The sequence below is a fragment of the Aplidium turbinatum genome, chromosome 13, assembly GCF_918807975.1.
Source record: "Aplidium turbinatum chromosome 13, kaAplTurb1.1, whole genome shotgun sequence".
NCBI lineage: Eukaryota > Metazoa > Chordata > Ascidiacea > Aplousobranchia > Polyclinidae > Aplidium > Aplidium turbinatum.
This window is the reverse complement of record NC_137484.1, coordinates 24,011,111-24,036,690: the sequence shown is the minus strand read 5'-3', so window position 1 is coordinate 24,036,690 and position 25,580 is coordinate 24,011,111. Positions and strand designations below refer to the sequence as shown.

The 25,580-nt window shown below is 36.8% G+C and overlaps 1 protein-coding gene across 1 annotated transcript; it reads right to left on the bottom strand.

The window, feature by feature from the left end:
- Positions 1-3,500: 3,500 nt before the first annotated feature.
- On the bottom strand, positions 3,501-11,683 carry LOC145781581 (relaxin receptor 1-like). Its single transcript, XM_082593253.1, has 3 exons — positions 11,264-11,683; positions 4,234-4,367; positions 3,501-3,821 (listed from the first exon to the last, which is right to left on the bottom strand). The coding sequence occupies exons 1-3, from the start codon at positions 11,677-11,679 to the stop codon at positions 3,520-3,522; spliced, it is 852 nt and encodes a 283-aa protein (XP_082449379.1). The 5' UTR covers positions 11,680-11,683; the 3' UTR covers positions 3,501-3,519.
- Positions 11,684-25,580: the final 13,897 nt, after the last annotated feature.

Genomic DNA, 25,580 nt, shown 5'->3' with positions numbered 1-25,580 from the left:
CACAAGTATTCTCAACGAAATATATAAAACAGCAACAAATCATGGATTGTAACAGCGGCAAAAATTCATATACTATATTTTTTATTTTGTTTTTCATATTTTATTCTTCTATTATCACTACATTTTTTTACTTTCATAAACAAATTTGAAATAACATTTTTCAATTTTATGAGACAGTTTTTGGCTAAAGCAACTTCATGGCTAAACAATGATCAATCATTGAAAAGTTGTTTACAAAGCGTCAATAACTGAAATACAAGTATTTATGACGATCAACTCAACATTTGTTGAATTATACAAAAATCCTCCAAGTAAATTGTGTTGGCACATAAAAGATTTGAAAAAATTAAGATGATCCATTAAAAAGCAAGTTGTCTCTCTATCTTACAGTATAAGGTTGGAAATTTTTACATGAGGAATTTATCTCTTTTGAAAAGGGGATATTATGTTTTGATTGTTTTAATTCACATGATTGTGTCATCGAAGATGTAAATTGTGAATGTCATTATATCTAATATTCTGTTCTAATGTTCTTATATCTTATGTCTAATGTTGATATCCGGTGTTTAGGGAAAAGCATTCAAACACAGTATTCAAGAAGTAAATTGATTCTTGCAATCTTGTTTGACTACAGATAGTCTGGCTGCTGTGATTTTCAATGAAGTCATTAGATGGGGTTGAACAAGGCCTTGATTAAATGCAAGTCTAAAGCACATGGCAGTGTCCTGGCGAGACACTTAAAAGAAATGCTTAAAGATCAAACACTGGCCATGATCCAAAATATTAAAACAAAAACACAGGTGAACTTAAATCAAATAGAAAATTAACTGTAGCATCTCCAGGCAGGGGCTCTATCCACTTTTAGAATTCGGTGGGGGGGGGGATGATTTTTGGACAATGGGCTAAAATCGTCATAGTCATTTCAACTTATGGGGGGCTACGCCCCCCAGACCTCCTCATTGCCGCATTAGCTTCATTCTGATCGAAGTACAGGGGTTCAAAATTGTTTTACAAAGTATGTTTCGGAAAGGGCATTTTTGGGTAAGCTAACTGTTAACCACTTTAACAAGAAAAAATTGATCCACTGCCAATGAAACCTCGAACCAATCATAAGCTACGTTATCCGTGACGTGGTAAGGGCGTAGAGAAGATGATACAAAGCAAATCAAGTGATGGATTTTCTGTCAGTTCTGCTGGTTGGCTTAGGGGTAAGATTTAGGGCTAGAAAGTAGTCTTTTCATTGACGTAGGTTCGATTCTCACCACTGCTATTGCTCTTTTTTCTTCTGTAATTGCCAAATAAAATTCAAAACAAGGATTAGCTCTCTGGCTGAGTGCGAAAAGGGTCACAATTGGACGGTAGCCTCATAACATGTTCTGATTGGTTGGTGGTGTCATTCTAGTCATTTGCAGTGGCAGAAGTTTTTCTTGTTAAAGTGGCTACCAAGCAAACTAAGTTAAAACTCCACAGTGTAAACTCCTGGTTTGTAGTTCAGGGTTGCCAAGCCAATAATTCATACTGAAATGAAATATATATTCATATTGAAAAAAATTCAAAAAGTGATAACAGCGAAAATAATTTTTTCAAAATTTGATCAATAAAATATCACAAAACCTTTTCAAAGCCAAATGAGTGTGGTAGGGGGGGAGGGGGATTTTGCATTGCTCACCCCCCACCCCCCTTGGATAGAGCCCATGACTCCAGGATAATATGCACGTATTGAAACGATAGACGAATATTAATAAACGCAACAAAGCAAAGCGAATGACACTGTACGATAATACAGCAGTGCAAGATGTGGAGCATCTCACACGTCCGAAAGGTTCCAGGGTCTTCAACAGCGTTTGGAGCTCTGTGGATTGGACATTTTCTGGAATGATCGATAAGACTTTATCCGTGCAGGTTCGATTCTGGGTAGAGATGGCAAAAGTAACTGTTCCATACTTGCGCAACGTAACATGAGCAGTAATACTAAAATTGAACTGAACTTGAATTGCATCAGGAATATCATTGAAACACAATTGCGTTTGACATGAGCTAAGTTGTGCTGAATTAATCATTCAATCAATCATTTTATTTTTCGTCATTAACGCGTCCGGGACAAAAAGATACTAACTACAAAAATCGATATAAACCTACCAGCACGTTAACGAACGGGAAAAGGTGGCAAAACCTTGAAAGGTTTAAAACGTGCCTGAATGGAAAAGTTATGTAGTAGGCTATCAGTAGTTAGCACGGCCACAAAGCCCAAAAAACAAATAGCAAATAATAAAACAAAAACAGAGAAAAGCACACATGTAGTAATGAATTTGACTTTAAAATGAGAAAAATTTATCAGAAAAATTAGAAAACTTTGATTTTGTTTGTTTGTTTGTTTGTTTATCTTTATCCTGCATTGCGGGAAAGCGGACTTGAGCGCTATGCATCGGTGTACGCCTTCCGACATACACCTGACCCACGCTGCAGCCGACGGCAAGGTCTGTTTCCGGTTGTCTACTCTACTTATGACTTAAATTTGGTACTACCCATTACTCGAAATCGATCACTGGGTAGAGGCAATTATCGTAAAGTTTCTTGCCCAGAGAAACAACAGCAGAGAAACAATTTTAGTGTGGCAGAATTGTTGAGTGAGCTTACATCAACAAATTGATGGCAGAGTAAAAACAATGCGTCACTTATTCACTTCAATGAAGATTTGACGATAAATAACAAACCAAGTGAAGCTGTTTCCTGATTTCTGTTCAAATCAGTTGCTACGAACCTATAGCCTACGCAGAACAAGATATTTTGAATCGAAAGTCAGTATTGGTTTGACGTCATTTGTAGACTGGTACTTTGAATTGAAAAGGTTGTCGATCCCTGATGTATATGACAACAATGTAAAGAATACTAATACAGAACACGCCATCTCGATGCAATTTATAAACATGCGTAGGCTACAAAGCATCAATGTTTCGTCATAAAGTGTTAGTGATCACTGATCAGGCATCATTTGTCAATATGCGTGAACAAAATCTTTAGTTTTAATGATCGATGATCAACATGTTCATGTGATTTGTTGATCACATAAATCACAAGTAATCACGAAGACATATTTGCATCTGTTTCTGCTTGTTTGTTTTGTTATCTTTATTCTGCATTGCGGGAAAGCGGACTTGAGCGCTATGCATCGGTGTACGCCTTCCGACATACACCTAACCCACGCTGCAGCCGACTGCAACGTCTGTTTCCGGTTGTCTACTCTATTTATGACTTAAATTTGGTACTACCCATTACTCGAAATCGATCACTGGGTAGAGGCAATTGTCGTAAAGTTTCTTGCCCAGAGAAACAACAGCAAGTGCGGGTGGCTGGAGTCGAACATGCAGGCTCTCGACTGCGTGTTCGACATGCAAAATGCAAAACATCAGCATAGCGTCAGAAAAACGTTGTTATTAAGCACGCTTGTTTTTTCAATATCCATGAAGAACACTTTAAATTTTGACTGGAGATGATCAACATGTTCATGTGATTTGTTGCTCATGAACTTTTCTTTTGCTGCATTTGGATGCGAATCACTGACGGAATCTCCTTTATCTTTCTTCCTAGAAATGACGAGTATATCCACGGATTCACTGCGCTGTTGATCGGGATGAGGAAGATGGCAGTTATCGGGTACGTCATGCCTGGTATTTCAACTCCACCAAACGACAAGAAGGACATAATGCAAATAGGAATCCAACACAAGAAGTCGGTGATTATAATTCGCATGATTGTTCCCGATAAGTCTTTGCTTCTTTTGGCTTGTGCTTGACTGACGGTGTTGACATTGCCTTGTCTAGCTGCAGTCATAATAATAACAAGTGGAGGTTGACTATATGACTTTGTTTATGAATGTAAATTAAACAACAAGTAAGCAAAGCCAAGCAAAACAGCAACATGCAACGCAGTTTTTGGTAGGGAGATTGTTCGTGGAATTGAAATAATGTTAAATAACTAAATTATGATCAAAAATAATACTAGTAGACCAGGGTTCGATTCCAAGTCGGATCATAACAACAACTTTAAAGTCAGTACCAATTGTCCACCTTCTTAAGAGAAGCAGAGCGAACGAGTTGCTATCTCGTTAATATTGTCTTACATCGTAAATATGATCCAATTGAAAAAGACACACTTGTTAATAACAACAGCAGTTTCGGGGAGACATTAAATAAGCAATTCCTTCATTATTATTTACCAGGGCGAGCACATTACCTTGTTTCTTTTGGTAACTTGCAGCATAGTAAAGTAGCGCATAAACAATGAACATGTAGAAGAATGCTGCAAAATTCATCATTACTATCCCAAACGAGTAGATGAATGCCGGTTCGTTTGAATCGCCGTAATATCTGATTAATATAAATATAGAAGACCAGGTTTACAAAAACATATCGGAAGTATAAACAATAGGTATATGTAGACATAATTAGGTATAAATTAAAACAGTTTGTTTTTAAAGAGAAGATGTCGGAAGAACAGTACAAAATTTTTTCAAAACTTTATCACGTGACCCTTGAAATCGAAAGGGGCTCTTCGCTCACACGTATCGAGTTGTCAATTGAAATTATCTGAAGCTAGAGGGGAAGATGAAGGCGAAGTTACGAGATGTGACTGTATTTGTATTGAGGCAAGCAAATTTGTAGCAATTGAGAAAATGTAACAGTATAAAGCGATTCTAAAGTTCTAGTGCGACAATGGCAAACATGACACTGGATTAATTGTAGTTTATCTTGAAAACGCCAATCATCCCGTACACCCAGGGAAATCAAGAACGTATCGGGAAGCAAAATTACGCCATCTTGGTTCTCAGAGTAGGGTGTCTCAAGCAAAAGTGTTGCCAAATTTTCTGCACATTTTCAGGCAAAAATAATATTTTTAATTAACTAGCTCAAAAATCAGCCAATTATTTCTAGTCAAGCTTTGACTAAAATTTGCTGGAACTGTAAGATTTATCTAAATTTCTAGAATGATCTATTGTCAACTTATCAATCAAGTGTAAGCCAGGATACCAAAAAAGTAACTCATCAAAATATTGGTGTTGATTAATTTAAACCAATTATCCCTGCAGAAATAACAACTCAAAAAAACAAAACAAATGTAGTCAACTTTACAGTCATTAAAAACAGAGAGAGACTGTTCACCAGGCATTTTATAATAAAAGTAATTTGCGTTCTTCTGGTGACTATTTACTAGGTTACCTCCTGATGTTAAAGATGATAACTAGCTTTTGTATTTCCGACGTTTCGTCAGTCAGCACGACTGACTTTATCAAGGTGGCTAAAACAGGTTAACACAACCTGTTCATTTTATCAGTACGTTTTTGTGTTGTGCCATCGTTGCTGAACAGGTTGTGTTAACCTGTTTTAGCCACCTTGATAAAGTCAGTCGTGCTGACTGACGAAACGTCGGAAATACAAAAGCTAGTTATCATCTTTAACATCAGGAGGTAACCTAGTAAATAGTCACCAGAAGAACGCAAATTACTTTTATTTTACAGTCATTGTTTGACTCATCCAGTAATGCTACCCTTAGATGAGCTGATGATGTTGCACAACAGCACCTTACTTGATTAATTCATTTTTTTTCAGGTTGTAGCGTAATTGTTTTGAACAGCTTAAAATTTTTAACACTGCTGCAATGATGAGTAGTTAAATTAAATTTGAAATCTTGTGTTTGCAAATTTACTGAACTGATTTAAAAAACAAGCATTAATTTACTTTTGAGAAGGTCAAAAATAAGATATATGCTGAAATAAAAGACTGGCAACCCTATTATTTAACGCACCCTACTCTGAGAAGGTAGTTTTGCATCCTGTACTTCTCCCACTATACCCGATTGCTATTGTTTTGGTCACTAACCCACAAAACGTTAAAAAATTGTGAATCATTGAATGTTGGTCGTCATCTTGTTCTTACTAGTGAGGCAGCAATTCAGGCAACATCTCTCAACTGCAGCAACTAGTGCACTGTCTCAGTAGCATAGCCTACTATTTCTATAGTTTTTTTTACATGAGATTAAACTTTCAAACTGTTATTTTTCTAAAACGCTTTGCCGCTTTGTTATCATAATGTTATCGTATTTGCCGTTGTATTATTCCAATGTTAATGTTTGTGGGATCTATTAGGTCCACATGTCCTGTAGGTCGGAAAATTGAACAGTGATGTACATTGGTCGTCATGGCACTTTTAGGTTTTCCGTCGATTCCAGAGTTTCTTGATCGTTGTCCGTTTCATTTGCTTCCAGCAAAGAGCACGCAAAACAAAAGTAGTTAGGCGTATAGAAGACAAACTTTTTAATCAAGAAACATACCTCCTGGCGATGTTCCACGAAGAAAAAAAGTTACGATTTTTCATTTCACGGATGTGCGCTTTTGTGTTTATTTTTTAAACACTGAATTTCTGCTTTTTCTCAATAACCCACATTCAAAATTGCCAAGAAAATAATAAAAACAAGTTTGAAAATAGTAAAACAATCTTAGTTGCATATCAACTGTGCAATGACAAAATTGTGACTTATTAATGATCTTTTTGCGTCGATTCGATGTTCAAAGACGTCAAATGCTCACAAAAAAGACAAACAATTAAGTGCATTTTACGATCCTTCTGTTTTAACGTTCATCGGCACTTGTATAATAGATCAAAGTGACTTTACAATGACGTAGTGTGTCTCGCTGTCGAAGTTTCTAGAATCTTTTATCATGAAGCAACTTAAACAAATCGTGCTTAACTCCAGATGAAGCTAAATTTTATTTTAAAAATTTATTTTGTTTAATTTTAAGTTGAAGGTATCTTGTGTCATGACACCAGTACACTCATTGCAAGTGTCAGTTCATTTACTTTGTTATCACCGATTTCATTGATAGATATCTATCGGTATGGTGTGTTAATGCGTGCGCCACCTGTTTCTCAATGTGGTAAACTATAAACAATGTTGGACAAAATTTTCCTTTAGGGTGAGTCTTTCTTTTGCAATATTTGTTACGCAACTTGACATCATAGACAGATGAAACCAAGCAATCACACGGCATTTAACATAATATATTAAATTAAACATAAACTATAAACTACGAACGTTTTCGACCATACACATGTTAGCCCTTTTCAAGTAACAAAAAAATAACTGATTTTACATCTACATTGAAATAAATAACTGATCTACACACTAAATTGAAAATAAATGCATAAGAATGAAACGGCAAAGCAGAGGAGAAAGGCACATCTCATGGCGGTTAATTCCGCGAGGCAAACGCGCATCATATGATGAATTAAGAAAAGACGTTAAGCAAATAAGAAGCACCTGCGGCAAACAACTGCGTATTGAGGCTAGGATTGTATGATTTTATTAGCAAAGCTTCGTGAATTTTAGTGTCGAATTCGGTGAAACATTTACGCAAAATTCTAAAAGATTTCAAGGATGGTTTGTTGTTTAAACATGATTGGCAATCGAATATATGGTCTTTAACGGCACTTCTTCTGTTCAAATTAGTTAAATCTAAGTGCTCCCTCACTCTCGTGGCCAAATGCCGCGTGGACACACCAATGTATGTAGCCTACAGTTCGCATCGTGCGAACAAGTGAACTTGTAGTTGTACACGACATTTGAACACAAGCTTTTTTCGTTACTTGAAAAGGGCTAACATGTGTATGGTCGAAAACGTTCGTAGTTTATAGTTTATGTTCAGTTTAATATATTATATTAAATGCCTTGTGGTTGCTTGGTTTTATCTGTCTATGGTTGAAGAAAGTCACCTCTTTACCAAAATTGTAACTTGACATCAATCCGTGACTTTCGTGAATATATCAACTGTTTCAACACTAAGAAAAAACAAAATCAATTGAAACCATGAACTTTTGCATCTAACGAAAGAAAAATTTAAAACAAACATTCAAGGCAGTGCCGTAACTTCGTCGGTCGAGACCCCGGTGCAAGCATCCATTAAGAGGCCATTATTTGTCTGCTCATATTATTCAATTGAGCTGCTTTTGACTGTACAGGGATCATTGGGTTTGTTTCTATGGTATTTAAATAAGTTTATACTTTTTTGTGTTCAAAGCTGTCAACAATTGAAGTACAGTTTCTCCAAGGTTGCATTGTCAAACATAAACTGTGTGATTGCAGATTTTCAAAATCGAAACAATGCCATACCAAGAATTTCGTCCTGACGATAGTATGTTGCAGGAATAATTTTGACATGTTTTAATGTTAATTTTGACATAATATCATGAAAATTATATCAAAATATACGACCCAAGTACAAAAGTTTTAATGACTATCAAATTTACGTGAGTACAATTTATTGAGGTAAGACGACTTTGGAATTAGTAACAATATTTCAGCAAAATACAGATGATTGTTTATCCCAATAAGAACTAAAGTTCCCTGACAATCACTCTGACAGACAAAAACTAATAAAATACAAAAGCCTTTAACAACACAAATTTAGTAATTAACTTGCGGGAGACTCGAACATTTCCCGTCTTGCTTTTGCACCAGCAACCTGCTGAGTGACGTCTGTTCCAAAGTCTTAAACTTTAGCTCGTTCATTTTCTATCAACAGCACAGACAAACCGCTAAGTCTCACTAGGGACATGGAGCTTCGAAGAAAGTTTTTGATCAATTTGGAGTTTTGTGTTACGTCGTATTTAGTATGTCGTAGATTTCATATGAGCAACCTTTTCTTTAAACGACGTTTTATATATGAAGAGCTCAGGTGCATAACGATCAAACTCCATTGTTTGAGATTTTTAGATTTTACCATCCCCCGTTGTGTTAGCATCGAAAGTTTTATGTAGCAACCTTTTTTTGCGGCAAAACGATCAATATCTCTCAAAATAAGGCTTTAAAATAACAAGGTTCAACCACAAAACGAGCAATCTCAAACTTTCATTTGCAGTTTATTTGAAAAGTTGGTTTTGGTAGTTTGATCGTTTTGCACCTGGACTCTTCATATGTAGAAAGAAAACATTTGCCTTGCAAACAAAAGAGAAACGTCATCAGCACTTGTGTGTAAACATTTTTTTGATTTAACCTCAATATTCAAATAAGAAGCAGTCGATAGAAAACTTGGTTCCAAAACTTATATGGCGTCACCACTGATTTCATTCCTTTGTCCCAAATTGAAAACATTAAGTTTAACTGAATTGTTCCAGCCAAGCTGCAGTCAGTCTCGAAATGAAAACGAGCGTGTTCCAACAATTGAAAACTTGTGATTGCAACTATTTCGTCACAAAATAATAATTACAATGATGACAATGCTGTTTGATTTGGTATTAAAATATAACTTCAATAAGAACAAACAAGGTTGCCATCTGGTATATTTATATACCAAATTTCACAAATCTGGTATATTTTTTTTATGTTTGGTAGTCGAAATTTTCGTTTGGTATATTGGTATATATTTGGTATATTTTGTAGCATTTGGTAGGTGATTTTATGAGTTTGGTATATTTTATAATATTGTGTCAACTGACTAATATTTTTTTTCAATGTACAAATTTGGAGTGTGTTAACCAATAAAAACTTGTTTCTTCTTTAAAAAAGTTAAGTTGAAACACTAAAATGGATGTACCATTTGAGATTTAGCCTAATGACCATAAAGACCTACGTAAAGGTTTTCTAAAGCATGAGTGTCATTGGACTGGAGTTGCCTAACTGTAATGTTTTACAACGTATTGTTGTCTCAAGGTGTTAAAGAATTCTTCTCAGTGAGCAACATTGCAAGTGTTGTTGAATTATGACTTTTACTGTGCTATTATGATGGAATGTAAATTTTGGTTTCAAAATGTTGAACAGTGTTGTTAATGTGTGACTAAAACTTTATTTATGTTTACTGATACCCTTATTGTGTTATATCGTATGTAATTATTGAATCATAATTACTTAATTCTTTTTATTACCCTGACGTTGATACTTTGGCAAAGTGAAAAATTTCCTAAATTTTCGGAGCAAGTCTATTAGGCGCAAACAGTGGCGTAGACAAGGGGGGGGGGGGGCTTACAACCCCCCTTTGGCACGCGTATGATGCCACAATATTGAGAATGATGCTTTCAATCTCTATGTCTCTAAGACAAAGTTGCCTTTAGAATTGTAAACGAAACTGCATTAAAAGAGCAAGTTTTGCCTATACAAAACATTTAAATATCTCCGCCAGGAATTAGCAACAAGAAAACATAGAGACTTAGCTTTATTACCAAAAAATTCCGAAAAAAAACATGATCTTATACTTTTGCTATGCCACCGGACAGCACCATTTTACAGGAATATTTATACCCACATTTTTGTTAAAAATGATCTAAGAATGCACCAAATTTAAAGTAATTTTTCAAAATTTTCTGGGGGAGGTCCACACCCCCTGTCGCTGGGTCGCCCGCCAGCTGTCAAAACTCCCCTTTCAAAATTCCTGGCTACGCCACTGGGCGAAGACAATTAGGTGCCTGCCAGATAGGTGCGCACACTGTGGCGTCTGGACATTTAGTGTGGCACGCGGTCATTTTGGTGCTATTCGGAGTAAAGTCTGTTTTGTTGGGTTCTTGATGATTGCATGGTGGGTTTTATGCATTAGCCACATGAGCGTAGTCTTGTCTGCATCACAGGAACCAATGCTCCAGCAACGTTTAGTTTTTTTGTTTTCTGAAACTTGATTAAATATTAAAATGCGAAATCGCTGTGGTAATCAATTCATCTTCGAGTCATATATATTAAAATTGGCCCAAACTAAAACGTTCTTTGCCCAAGTTAAAAATTAAACATAATTCAGCTAGTTGATGTGTGCAAAACGTAATTTTTGTGAAAACTTTTGTTTTTCAGATCTTTTTGGTATAAACTTGGTATGAAATATAACTTTTTAAGTTTGGTATATATTTGGTATATTTTTTTTTACTATTTGGTATATATTGCTCTGCAGAATCTGGCAACCCTGACAAACCGAGGCAATCCAAACAGAAGCAGTAAGTGGCTAAATAAAGTAGGGCCGTAACTAAGCTACGACAAAAAACCTAAAGTAATAAACAAAAATCCTGGACGAAACAGACCCTAGCCTGCGCCTACATTCATAACAAAATAACAACAAGTTTACTTTAGTTTTAACATAAATATTTTACAATAGAATGTAACAATGTGGTGCCCTGTGCGCTGGGGCCTTGCACCGGCAGCACTGGCGGTAGTTACGGCCCTGATTCAAGGTCGGTTGTTTATGTTTCAAACATCTTCTGCTGCTCAGGAAGGTTGTTTAAAGTTTGCCACTTACCTTGGCAAGCAAACTCCATCTGTGCTGTAATAACCAAATGATCCGAATGTAGTTTTGTTTGAATCCTCGCAATAATAAGGAACAACTAAGGACTTGTTAAATATATTGCAAAAGCTTGAAATGGACAGAGAAGTGACTTCTGAAATAGTTTGTCTTTCACCAGGAAGTTTGTTTGCAGTTTCAGTTAAATTCTTTAGTTGCTTTGCACTGACGGACTGTGGTATGTAAGGTTGATCTATGACAATTTCAGTTGCCAAGTTGTTGGAGATTGATGGGAAAGTTGGAATGACAGCCAGAAGTATTGACAAGACCCATAAGCATGCGATTATGGAAATGAGACGCCTCCAACTCATGAACTTTGCTTTGAAAGGTTTCCAAACTACATACAATCGATAGGATGACATCACAATCAACATGTAAACCGACATCTGACTTGAAACTACAGCAAGGATACCAGCGAACACACATTGATTGCTGAGTAACCAATTTCGTTTCTGCTCACAATATCTTCCAGAAAATTCAAGTGACTTTGAAGCAATAAATAAAAGATAGAAACCCATCAGGAAATCTGACACTGCTAAGTTTAGGAGCATGATGTTGAAACAGAGACCAGCTGTACTTGAAGAAGCGTTTGCGTTTCGATTGGCTTCACCAATGTCTACAGATGTTTTGATGATTACGATCAAGTTTCCCACCACCGCTGATATCATTATAATCCACAAAGCAACATGAAAGAATGTGTTTCCAATAAGTTCGGTTTGTGAAGAAATACTTGAGCTTGTGACAAGACATTCATCAGTGTAATCGTCACAATCAAAAACTCCATCGAACACTTTATGGGTTGGAAGAAATGTTTTGTTTTCATCGCAATAAAAATGTGTCAAAGGTGAACAATTCAATTCATCGGCGATATTGTCGCAGTACTTCACTAAATTGCATCTGTAAACATAAAGTGGCGAGTAGAAAGTATTTTTTGAATTGAATTTTATCTTAATTTGTATAAGTTATATAATACGATGGTACAGATTTGAAAGCATTGACGCAGCCAGAAAGAAAATTTTAGGAGTACAAAAATTATTTTCGAAGGGAAAATATTTTAATGTTTGGAATAAAGAGTTTGTTTAAAAGCAACTGCTGAATGCAGCCAAACATTGTTTATCGTTTGTGAGTTACAAACAACGTCACAGCAGTTTATTCCTCAAGCGTTGCAAAACAGCTAATTCAGCCTATCCAAGGTATTGTTAGGATCTCTGTCTATGGAAAGCAGAACACACTTTTTATACTCACTGCGATCAAAACACCAAATGTGCAAAGCAGACAGCACTTTTACCATAAAATAACAATTATTATTTGTGTGGTTCTTGGAAAACTGCTTTTCCAATAGTGAGTAATTAATGCAAAAGACTCTTTGTGAAATAACGCAACTATTTGTAAATGAAACTGGGGAAACTTTGCAGGAGTTCCCCTGAGGTTCCAACAAGACTTTCAACTTCAAGACGAATATTTTTTGGTCGAAGCAAAGTTTTTTTTATATGAAACTTCATTCAACATAAATTACAATGCCATTAAAACGTTGTAATAATTTTTTAAAACATATTTGTTTGGCTTGTAGCGGACGCAGAGTGTTGTCCGGTCCGCTCATACACAGCTGTTAATATAACAGCAGCATCCCAAGCACAGTGGTGGTAAGAATGATCTGAGTACAAAGCCTGTAATCCTTCATATAATAGTTTATTGTAATTCTAAGCGGATAAGTGGGATGCAGCACAGCTTCAGCTAAAAACAAAAGAACCCACAGAAAATATCATCACCGTCAAAATACTGTATTGTCAGACAAAAATTAAGCGTAGACAGGTCCATACCAACAACGTAATTAAGCCACAAATTGTCTTCAACTGAACACAGAGCAGAGCTGAAAAATAACGGTACTTGTAACAAAAGCCATACCTACTGATACTACACGGTGGCTGTATCGGCTTAAGAAAACCATATCTTGATTACAGGCGGAGTGCTTAGAATTAGATCATTGCTTTTCAACTCGTCGGATGGTACGTACTTGTGCGGATACAAAAATTGTAATGCGGATGACTAACGTGTTGCGGATGAGAATTCTGCCTGATTTTTATTTTGTGTTATGTGCAATAAGACTAATAATGTATTGTTAGCGGGTGTAGGGGTGTTAGGGGTGTACGGTAGGGTGGAGTGAAAATAACTTTTTGCGAAATTCAAAAACATAGCCCCCTAAAAAGTTGCTTTTGTTCATGAAAAACACATTTGTGAAAAAATAAAATAAAAAAAATAATGTCTTGATGAATCTCAATCCACAAATCAAAGATGGCCGCCAACTTTGCTTGAAAATACAGTAAATTCACCATAACTTTGCTAATACTTGCCCAATTTACATCATATTTCAACAAGCTTTCCTTATTCATGTCATAAAACACTACAAATACATATGATGACAGCGTGAGCAAATTATGACGTCACCAAATCCAATATGGCCGCCAAATTATGTTTTTTTGCATTTTTTCCATTTCTACTATTTCTTCTTTCATTTTTTATAGATATATAGGCTGCATTCTCTACGTATGATTGTGTATTGCAGACCTGGTCAAAAGTGTTCATCTTATACCAGAAATAGTTACAGTCGTGTCCGAATTAATTGACTCAAGCCATGTTTTTCAGTTAGCCTATATTGCAATGTGTCGTAGAATTTCTGATAAATCAAAGAAATACCAGGCAAATGATTATTGGTAGTAGTATTGATAAAGCCGGGGATAAAGCAGAAACACAAAAGCTAGAAAAAAGAAACAAAAGAAGAACATTGTTAAAGCATTGTGAAATGACTACAAGAAGTTGTGCAACTTAGTCGTCTGCATCATCTCAGGTTTATCACAGTGACAGTAACAGTGACACAGAATATCCTAACAATAGTGGTACATAATTATATGGATGCTTCCTGTCCAAAGAAGAGAAAGGTCTTCTCCAAATTATTGCAAACAATGGCAATCATTTGTGACAGATATGGAGTCTCAGATAGGGCAGCAGCAGCCATAACGAGTTCTGTTCTTGCTGATGTTCAAGGCGGCAACTCCTTGGTGATCGACAGAAGCAAAGTTTGCAGGAAAGGATGAAGAAACGCGCAGCTTTGTCAGGTGAAGCCAGCACAAAGATTACAGGTTTATATTTTGATGGCCGAAAAGATAAGACAATGTTGCAAAAGAGATTGATGGCAAATTTCGTCGTAAAATAATATCAGAGGAACACATGACAATTGTAGCAGAACCAGGATCATTTTACTTCGGGCATGTTTTTGCAAGTAACGGGACAGGGGCTGAAATAGCTTCAAAGTTGTTAGATTATTGAGAAAAATGGGGGGTAGATACAAATGAACTCAATGTAATTGGTAGCCTACTGATTGAACAGGCGTCAATACTGGTGTAAAGAAGGAGTCATTCGATTAATTGAAGAGTCACTAGGTAAACTATAATGGTGTATCTGCCTGTTGCATGCCAATGAGATTCCTCTCAGGTATCTTTTTCAGAAGATAAATGGTCCAATTACTGGCCCCCATGGATTTGCAGGACCAATCGGCAAAGCCGTTCATACCTGTGACCGTCAACTACTGATAAATTTTGACAAAATACCTTGCGATTTAGAGCACATACTGCAACCCAAAGACTTAAGCACTGATCAGAAGTATCTGTTTGAAATCTGTCTGGCTATTAGCAAAGGTTGTTGCTCCTTGGACCTTTCACTCAAATGCCCTGGTACAATTAATCAAGCAAGATGGCTGACTTTAACAAATCGCATATTGCGGTTGCATATTTCAACAGAAGCACCGTCGATAGAATTGAAGACAGTTGTCACCTTTATTTTAAAAGTGTATGCACCGATGTGGTTGTCTATTAAAAAGGCATCTTTGTGTACAGATGGAGCAAAACATGTCTACAACATGGTAGACAAGGCCAGGTATCTTGAGGATGAGCTTAAGGAAGTTGTTATGAATGCTATCCAGAGAAATGTCATTCCCTGTCATAACCAGGCTGTGGAACGCCATGTTAAGCTTGTGACAGAGGCTTCAGGCTCCGTTTGTAAAGGAGATAACAGAGATGGTTTCATCAGGGCTCGATTAGAGAGCAAGCGCAAAATGCCAAAGTTTGACAGCAAGGCTGATTTCAAAGTTTAGAATTTCAGTGAAGGTTACATTGCACAGGTCATTCTGGAGTGAAATTCATATCCTTGGACTTCCCAGAATGCCCTTGGGCGACAAACGCATTCCATCCCCGGTTTGTCCCCTAAAAGGTTCATGTGTAGCCTGTAGGACTACCTCCACGTGGCGTGAACTGGAAACGTTAATTCTACGGGCTTAACGGCTAAACGTCCTATTGTACTCTGTTGCAATTATTGAAGGTATTTTTAATTTCTAGATGAATACTACACTAAATAAAGCTTCCATCTGTATTTGCTATTATCAAGAGGAACAATCGTACCCACGACAGAAGACGGCATAACCATATAACTGTCAAACGTTGGAGCAAATCGAAAAAAAAGTGTGTAACATGGATAGGACATGGAAAAAACTGAATTTGGAGGCCATATTGGATTTGGTGACGTCATAATTTGCTCACGCTGTCATCATACGTATTTCTAGTGTTTTATGACATGAACGAGGAAAGCTTGTTGAAATATAATGAAAATTGGGCAAGTATTGGCAAAGTTATGGTGAATTTACTGTATTTTCAAGCAAAGTTGGCGGCCATCTTTGATTTGTGGATTGAGATTCATCAAGACATTATTTTTTTTATTTTATTTTTTCACAAATGTGTTTTTTATGAACAAAAGCAACTTTTTAGGGGGCTATGTTTTTGAATTTTGCAAAAAAGTTATTTTCACTCCACCCTAGTGTACGGGTTTTCATGAGAGGTAGCACCTTTATTCTTACCAGTCGCACATCCCTGGTGTGGGTAGAGAATTTTGATCCTCCACTAAAATCCAAAGTCTCACTTATGGTTCCACGTAGTGGGTCATTCATAGCTTGTCACGCCAGTGTCGGAGCCAGGTAAGAGCATTGTTTGTGATGTTTTTGAGGTCGTTGTCATCACATGAAGGGCTAAGGGGGCAGTTGGTGAGGATGTGCTTCGTCGTCTGATTGTCTAGGCCGCAATCACACATTGGGTCAGGAGTCATCTTCCATCGGAAATGATTGCTTTTATTTCTCCCGACTCCGCAGCGGGCTCTGTTTAGGCAGCACCACTCTCTTCTCTCAAGGGTGGGAGTTTGTTGTAGACTTTCGGAAGGACTTGGGATGGCAGGATGTTGTGTCCTATCGGGTTCAGAGGTTCAGAGGTCCACATTTCTAGTCGTGCAGCTGTCGCGCTTGTGTGTTCCAATGGGCCGACTTTGATGAAGCTTTTGCGTGACTTGAGTCTTGCTGGAATAAGTTTGTGTTCATAGAGAGGGTGGTGGGTAAGTAGTAAGTAGTGGGTAATGCACACCAACGGCCACACCCTGGTAAAGGCTCGACTGCCGGACTAAACTAAGTGAGGTGCATGTCTAAATGGTTTGCGTTTGGCATGTTTTATTGGAAAGTCAATCCCATTAAGTGCATGAAGACTGGATCGGCTGGAGAGGCAAATGAACTCATTAATCAGGTCAATGGCTCTAAGGGCGTAACAGCAAAGCGATGTGGCTCGCTAGGGCGTACTCTTGACAAAGTGAGTAACGGCCAGTCACCTCGAAAGAGATTGGAACCTCATCGAGTATTTTTCTCAGTAGTCTACAATGAAGGTCAGCAACAATAAAGTGGGATATAAGGATCAATCCGTGACCCCTGCGGATACATCTTCTAATTGCTACAAGGAAGGAGCATCTCCATCTACCAGTATGGACAGCTATGATAACGGCACATGCCCAAAGCCCTATGGACGGCATGAGCCTGACGGAAGTTGTCTGAAAACTAGAGGAAAGATGCTCAAACTACAAACATGGAATGTACGAACATTGCATGCTATAGGGCGTTATGACAAATTAAAACAGGGGGATGAAAGCAATGGGTATTGACATTATGGGAATTAGTGAAACACGCTGGAAAGATGATGGTAAAATAACAGATGATAGTTTTGTAATGATCTATTCAGGCGGATGTAAAAACATACATGGAGTGGGAATTCTGATGAAGAAATGCGTAGCATCTGCAATGATTGGATATTGGCCTATGTCCAACAGAATTATAATGATGAAACTGCAAGGAACCCCTTTCAACATAAATGTAATACAGGTATATGCACCAACACAACACCAAAGCAGCTGACTCGGTGACTAATATAGTCTTTCGCTGCTTCCTGTCTGTTGTTGAATATATTTGTACCGGTTTATACTTGTACCGTATACTATTTTTCGCAGCAGAGGAAATAAAAGTTTTTTTCTCTCTCTCTCTCATACAAATGAAGAAATAGAAAAATTCTATGACAACATAAACAATGTTTTATCATATACCAAAAGGAATGAAATTACGTTCATAATGGGAGACTGGAATGCGAAAGTTGGAAACCAATATGAATTTCCAGTAACAGGACGTTATGGTTTGGGAGAAATGAACCAACGAGGAAGACGACTATTGGAATTTTGCAAACTCAATCAGCTGGTAATAGCAAACACTTTATTTCAACAACCACCTGGACGACTATACACATGGCATAGCCCTGGAGATGAATATCGTAACCAAATTGACTTCATTATGATAAATCAAAGATTCAATAACTCAATAAAACAAGCCAAAACATATCGATGAGCTGACATAAACTCTGATCATAATCCGGTTGTTGTAAAGGTGCAAATAAAACTGAAAAAAACGAAACCCCACTTTGGAACAGTTAGATATGAATCAACTTACAATTGAAGAAACGAAACGACAGTACAATCTTTTGGTGAACAACAAATTTGCCTTACTGAGCAAGGAATCTGGACCACAAGAAGGTGACACTGAGAACATGATTGAAAACCAATGGCATGAAATACAGAAGAACTTGAATGATGCAAGCAAAAAGTTTTAAAACAAAAGAAAAAAGCCTATAAGCAACCATGGATGAATCAAGAGATTCTAGACCTGATGATAGAAAGAAAAAGAAACAAAGACAATAACATCCAGTATTTTAAGCTACATAAAGAAATAAATCATAAGTGCGAAACAGCAAAACAAAAGTGGTGGGATGAACAGTGTGAAACCATAGAACAATTAGAAGCTACGCACAAGTCACGAGATATGCATCAAAAAGTTAAAGAAATGACTGGTAATAGCAAGTCAAAAGCAAAACAAAACAATTGCATCAAGAATAAAGACGGAACAATGATTTTTGCCCGAGATCTGGCGACGCGAAGATGGGAAGAGTATATTAGCGACCTGTATGGAGATGAGAGAGGATATATTCCTGCTATTAATAATGAAGAAGGTGAACCAATACTGAAATCTGAATTTGATGAAGCCATAAATAAATTGAAAAACCATAAAGCTCCTGGTAAAGATCAAATAACAACGGAAATGATAAGAGCTCTGGATTGTGAAGGACTGAAACATATTTATAACTTATGTAATAACATCTACATGAATGGCCACATACCACTAGAAATGAATGAATCTATTCTTGTCAAACCGCCGAAGAAGCCAAAAGCCACACAGTGTACAGAATTTAGAACCCTTAGTCTGATGAGTCATATACTAAAAATTTTGCTGAGAGTTATTCTCAGAAGAAATAGAAAAATCACCGAAAATGAAATTAATGAAACTCAAAGTGGTTTTATGCATGGAAAGAGAACACGGGAAGGAATTTTCAATATGAAAACTATAGGTGAACGCTACAACCAAATCAATAAAGATGTTTATACTTGCTTTATACACTATAAAAAGGTCTTTGACCGAGTTAAACACGAAAAATTGATGCAATGTTTGGCTGATAGTTTACATGGAAAAGATCTGCGACTGATAGCTGATCTATATTGGACGCAAAAGGCGTAGGTATCCAGATGGAAGATGGTTGATCTGGTGCAATGGATATAAAACATGGAGTTCGCCAGGGATGTATGTTATCTCCATGTCTCTTCAACCTGTATACTGAAATGATTTTCAGACAGATTGATGGAATGGAGGGTATCAGCATAAGAAGTATGAACAACCTACGGTATGCAGACGATACTGTTTTATTGGCGGAATCAGCAGAAGCTCTCCAAACAATAATAGAAAAAGTGAACAATATTGGAAAGGAATATAACATGAAAATCAACACAAACAAGACGAAAACGATGATTATTACAAGAAAAAAAAAATGTACCAAGTTTAAATATTACTATTGACGGAATGCTGGTCGAGCAAGTCAAAAGCTTTACCTATCTGGGACACACAATAACTGAAAAATGGCAGATGCGATACGGAAATGTTGAGACGAATAGAAATAGCAAGAAACAACTTCGTATTATCGGCCGCACGAAACCAAGGCCAATAATAGTAAGCGTTTGCTGCCAAAATACTCAAAACAAACAAAACAACAATTTTTTTAAGTTTCCTTGAAAAACAGCAAAAACAAATGTTGAAGTTTGGCCTTCAGCTGCTTATAATTTTTCTCAAATTGACCTTCTTTTGGCACTCATGGAGAAGTATCTAGGTAAGTTATAGCTTTCAAAACATTTGATCTGATGAACAAAGTTTTACAGTATTTTCAGTTAAATTCGGTTGAATTTTTTTTATTTAGGTGCAATATTAGGCTACGTTTTATTGGCTGGAGGGATTCTTACAATCGGGCAGTAGCGTATTTTTTGAGTGATTTTGGTTTTGTGTGACGTCACTGCAACTGTAATTAGCAATGCATCTTGCAGAAATTTATGTATAAGGGTTGTTTCCATTAATATTGCATAGTTTGGTATTGTCTTTGTGGTTGTTTCATACCATAGGCTAGGTTAAAAGTGGTTCATGCACTGTTAGCTTAGGGTAAACCTAAAAAAGTTTTTTAAAATACACGATAAACCTGCCAGAGCTTTGCGTTCTCAACATCTATTGCTGGTATACAATCCTTCACACAAAACGCGCTATGGCAGAGTCAGCTTCCCAATATGACGGTGGGTGTGGCGCTATAAATGCTATTGTTTGTTTATTAATATGAAACCTCAAGTTATTACACAACCATTCAACCACTATTCCATTCACCTGTCTGGAATCGTTCCCTTTTTCTATCATGGAAGCAGAAATATTACATGAATTGAAACTTTACCTGAGAACTTTCTGTTTCATTCGTCATTATAATAAATTCTTTTATAAATTTTCTTTGCCACTTATAGTTGACTTGTAACTCACCAAAAGGTTGCCAGATTTTTTGAAATTTCAAGTCCACTTGCCATCAAAAATTAACCTAAAAATAGCCCAATCTCTTCATGATGAAATAGTCCAAAAAAGGATTATTTCTCAATTTTCACAAATATCGAATTCACAATGGCAGCTCAGTTGGTTAAGAGCTTGACTTCACAAACGAAGAATCTACAAGATCAAGTGGTGCTGGTTCGAATCGAGGTATGCGCTTGAGCAACGCATTTCAAGGACTTCTCTCTATTCAGAGGCAGCAGATTTGTGGAATAATTTACAAACAACACTTCAAGAATAACAGGAAACTTCATTCTGCCTATTTCGGTGATCGTCCCTTCGTCGGTGGTTCAAAACCTCAACAAGTTTGCGAATCTGCCAGGATCAAAGCCTCAAAAGCTTTTTTTGTTCGAAGATGAAGATTCAAACAATCAACCAGTGAACTTCAAACCTTACAGCTTGTAAAATTAGCAAGTTAATCATGTTATGCGCATCAACCTTGATATTTTTGAGGTTCATAAATATTGCGTCATATTTGCCATCAAACCAGTCAATGTTCTGCCAGAACATTGTTATTAAAAAATATTTACCAAAATTCAATTATTCCTCTAACTATGTTAAAAAATTTGCTACATTTAACCCACTTGCCCTGCCTATTGCCTAACCTAAGCCAAAGCTTCTCTAACTATTCTAAGTTTGTTTAGTTATTACTACACTATCCTAAACAAATGCAAAATTAAACTAAGGCATAAATTTTAAATTTGTAAACTTTTTTTCGCAATACATCAAAATTTTGAATAGCCTACTTTACAAAAACTATTTATTATTATACTGTAGACACACTCAGTAAGGCAATCAGTGCTCAGTGAACGGTGTGATACGCGCAAAGCAAAAAAATGCATCAGACAGAATAATAGCTTTGCTTATGACGCTTTGAAATGTAAGCCCACCACTTTCAATGAAAAACCATGAAGCCATACGCAATGTATAACACTAGCCCAAAAACCTCAAGCAAAACAAAACTAGCCCAAAAACCTCAACCAAAACAAAACTAGCCCAAAAACCTCAACCAAAACAAAACTAGCACAAAAACCACAACCCGCGACTACTGGATTTTTCCGGCAACTCCGAAACAAAACTAATCCAATTCCGCGGGAAAAACGCGAGAAAAGGCAAATTTGACCTCACCTACAATACAATACAGTGCATGTGACGCAATAAATGCTATTGTTTGTTTATAATTATGAAACCTCAACTTTTTGTTTACACACAATTCAATAATTATTCCATTCACCTGTCTCTCGTGCAATGATCATGATAAACTGGTGATGAAGGATCGTTTTCGTCACAATGTTTCAGAAGAGGACAAAACATTTCATCACTTTTGTCGCCGCAGTTTGCCTTTTTATCGCAGGCATGATAGATTGGTGGCCCGCAACGACCATCACATTTGCCTTGTAGTTGTGGGTTTGGTTGACTAACATTCTGATCGCAATTCTCCCAATCGCAGTAAGGTAATTCCTCTGTAATACAAACACACAGTGAAGTTCAATTGTTTCATTTTATTTTCATTTTATTTCATTTTATAAAAAATAAACTAACGTTTTCTCCTCAGATAGTTCTAAAGATTTATTGTAAACTGCATAATTAACTTTTCACATTTTCAAGATTATTAAATAACATTCAACTGAAATTCTTTTACTCAAATTCGTAATTTGGTTTCATAAAGTTACTGAGCAAAAGTTGCGTTTCAACTATCGTAATAATTATTTAATTTAATGAACAACAATCAAATTGCATTCGTTCTTTAATGATGACCAAAGCAATAACGTCATCCGAAACTCGTGACGACGAGATTTCACATTGTTTTAGTTTTGTTTCAGTTTTATAATAAAGAAGAATAAAAAATAAGCGACACATGATTAATCAGACATCAAACGTTTGAAGACTCAACAAAACAAAAGAATACATCTTTACTTCTTTGAAAAGTCATGATCGGAAACAACGGGCCTAACGACAATGTCAGCTAAACACTAAAGTAGAATGTACAATCTATTTACGTCTTAACATGCCAATCATGACTTATTGTGACTTTTGTTATTGTAAAATTAAAACAAACTTTTCTTGCGTTATTTGCTTGTTTGTGACTGGAACATTTGCAATGAACGACAAATTGACTGGTAACATATTTCGTATTTGATTGGCTTGTTGTTACTGGTACCGTATTACTATAAATTTTGATTTTTATGCTAACTACAAGTTTTTGCCTTGTTGAACTGCACGCAAGGCAAATTTCAAATCGGATCCAAAGAAATGCAACTCTAGTCGGTCTTTCATTATTGTAGTGAAATTTTATGTTGCTAAATCCCTTGTGTAGCTTCAGATTTTTGACGCGCACTGCTTCAAGTTAATCAGTCGGCATGGCATTCAATCAGTAATTTCAATCAAAATTCAGCCTGATTTAATTTCAGTCCCAAGATCACGCAAAATTCGGCCGAGATAAGTGTTTGCATGGCCCGCGCCTGTTGTTGCACAGTGTGTTATTTTTGACCGGGAGACACACCTAAGTCGTATCAATTTAACTGGCATTTAAAAAAAATAAAATATGGCAGTATTGTGTAACAGACAAAAGCCGGCGAGTAAAATTAAAAACATTATTATGTCATCATTGCAAAATCAACGATAACACAACATTTTTTTTGTTTATCTATCTTATTCAGTGTTTCTATATGTTTTTGGAGTTGCTGATGCCGAATTTGGTGCTAGTTTTTGTTTAGTATCAATGGTTTGGAAGATATTTTCCTAAAGTGTTTTTACAGATAAGCTTATTTAAAAATCAGTCAAAATATTGTGTATTAATTGAGATTGTAATTTCCTTTAAAGTGCGTGAACATGAACCATGTCAAATAGATTTTGAATCCGACTTTTTTTAACATCTGAACGACGGAAATAAGTTCGCAGCGTTAAGGACGGAAAGTATCGAAATAGACACCAATATTATTAGAGAAATAACATCACTCTAGATCGCATTATTTGTGCAGATATGTGTTGCTTTGTGTCTCAGACTAAGTGTGTTGTGTTTCAGACTGTTTCAAGCGTGTTACGTTTCAGACTAAGCTACAAAAAACTAAAATTGGCGTTTTGTTGAAAGTGTCTTCATCATCATCATCATAATCCATCGTCGGTTTGTTCCCCACTAGTGGGGGTGGCCGATTGCTTCCGCGCAACAATTGTTTTAATCCCTTTTCTCCATTTCACCCTGTCCCTTGCACCTTCCTCCTTCAGTACGACTTTTTTAAATTCATTCTTCACTTGTTGTTTCCACGTTCTTCTTGCACGACCGCGTTTCCTCTTCCCATCCACCTTTAGATCTAGTGCCTTTTTAAGAAAACTTCCTTCCTCCCTCCTTATCACATGTCCATACCATCTTACTCCATTTGCCCTTGCCAGTTGGTCTATGGTCTCTCTCATCTCTAGCATATCCAACAATTCTTCAGTCCTTTTTTCCCTTCTCGTTTTCACCCCACACATTGCTCTCACCTTTGACCTTTCCGTTCTTCTCAGGATTGCCAGTTCACTCTCTCTCAATACCCATGTTTCGCTACCATATAGCATTGCAGGCCGCACACAGCTCCGATATACTTTTCCTTTCATCCTTAGTGAAAATTTTCTGCCATGCAACATTTCCCCACATTCCCTGAACTTTGCCCAGCCCAATCTTGCCCTTGTTGTCACCGCTGCTTCACATCCACCACTTCCATTTATCCGATCACCCAGATAACAGAAATCTGTTACTGTTTCGATGCCATGGCAGAACTCATCATCATGGCTTTCCACTTCATTCCTTCCTTTCCTGCATTTCCCACAAACAAAACACTTCGCCAATCTTGTTGCGGCTCTCTTGACATTAGCACATCTTGCATGTACCCACTTTCCACATTCCTTGCATTGCATTGAATTTCTCATCACTCTCTTGCCACATATTCCACAGGGATCTTGGTCTTGACAGTTATTATTGCTGCGAGGCGAATTCCTTGAACCCGATAATTTTCCAATTACCAGTACCACATCTTCCACAGGTTGGCTTTCGGCAGTGCTGGTAACTAGACCTTGCCCGCAGCTCTGCGCAATGAAGCGTGTCGTGGAAAAAATTACGCTGGTTGCTTCAATAATAATGACCAAATTGCTTGTGAATACTTAATAACTTGTTTAGCGGTTAGTAGAATCTTCGTAAAACGTAAAATCAATGTTAAAAAAGCAAGGAACTGACTGTTGCAGTTTATTTAAGTTAATTTTTCAAGAAAAACAGACCAGTGATACAATAATAAGCCACTCATTAATGGGCTCTAGCAACTACGCATAAGCTATGGCGCTTGAAAGAACTGGTGGTAGTGTGTTACTGTGTTGGTGTGAAGCAAAATGCTGTTGGTTTACTATTCTGATAGACTTATAATTCCTTCTTGCGTTACTGTGTCTTTATAATAATCAGTGGGAATAATTCTCTTATTTGCTACAATAAGTAGCCTAGGCTAAGTAGGTTTCCGTTTGTAGCCTTATTCGGCCTTTACTTGTGAAAACAATACATCACTCATGCCACACTTGCACCGAATATGAATTAACTGGAGTAGGCTAATAAGTCTTGTTTAAAGGGATATAACTGTAAAAATGCCACTCACCAAGCTCGTTTATTTAGCCAAATTAAACAAACTTGGAATAACAATAATTATAGATAATGGTTATAAAATTGAAGAATCCAGGTGCAGAACGATCAAACTAACTTACCAAACCAACTTTTCGAGTAAACTGAACATTAAGTTTGAGATTGATCGTTTTGTGGCTGAACCCTGTCTTGTTCTTCTTCATCGTGTGTCACACGGCCGTAGCCCAGAGCATCACGCAAACTCTTGCTCTATCGTTGAACTCGGCCAAATCCTGTGCAGAGCACCTTGCTTTTAGGGCAGGGCATTCGAA

Bases quoted from the DNA above. Each gene is read 5' to 3' on its own strand.
- LOC145781581 (XM_082593253.1), bottom strand. From the start codon at position 11,679: ATGTTGATTGTGATGTCATCCTATCGATTGTATGTAGTTTGGAAACCT. The intron at 4,368-11,263 runs GTAAGTGGCAAA...TATATTAATCAG, and splicing joins GATGGAGTTTGCTTGCCAAG to ATATTACGGCGATTCAAACG. The intron at 3,822-4,233 runs GTAATGTGCTCG...TTATGACTGCAG, and splicing joins AAGTTACCAAAAGAAACAAG to CTAGACAAGGCAATGTCAAC.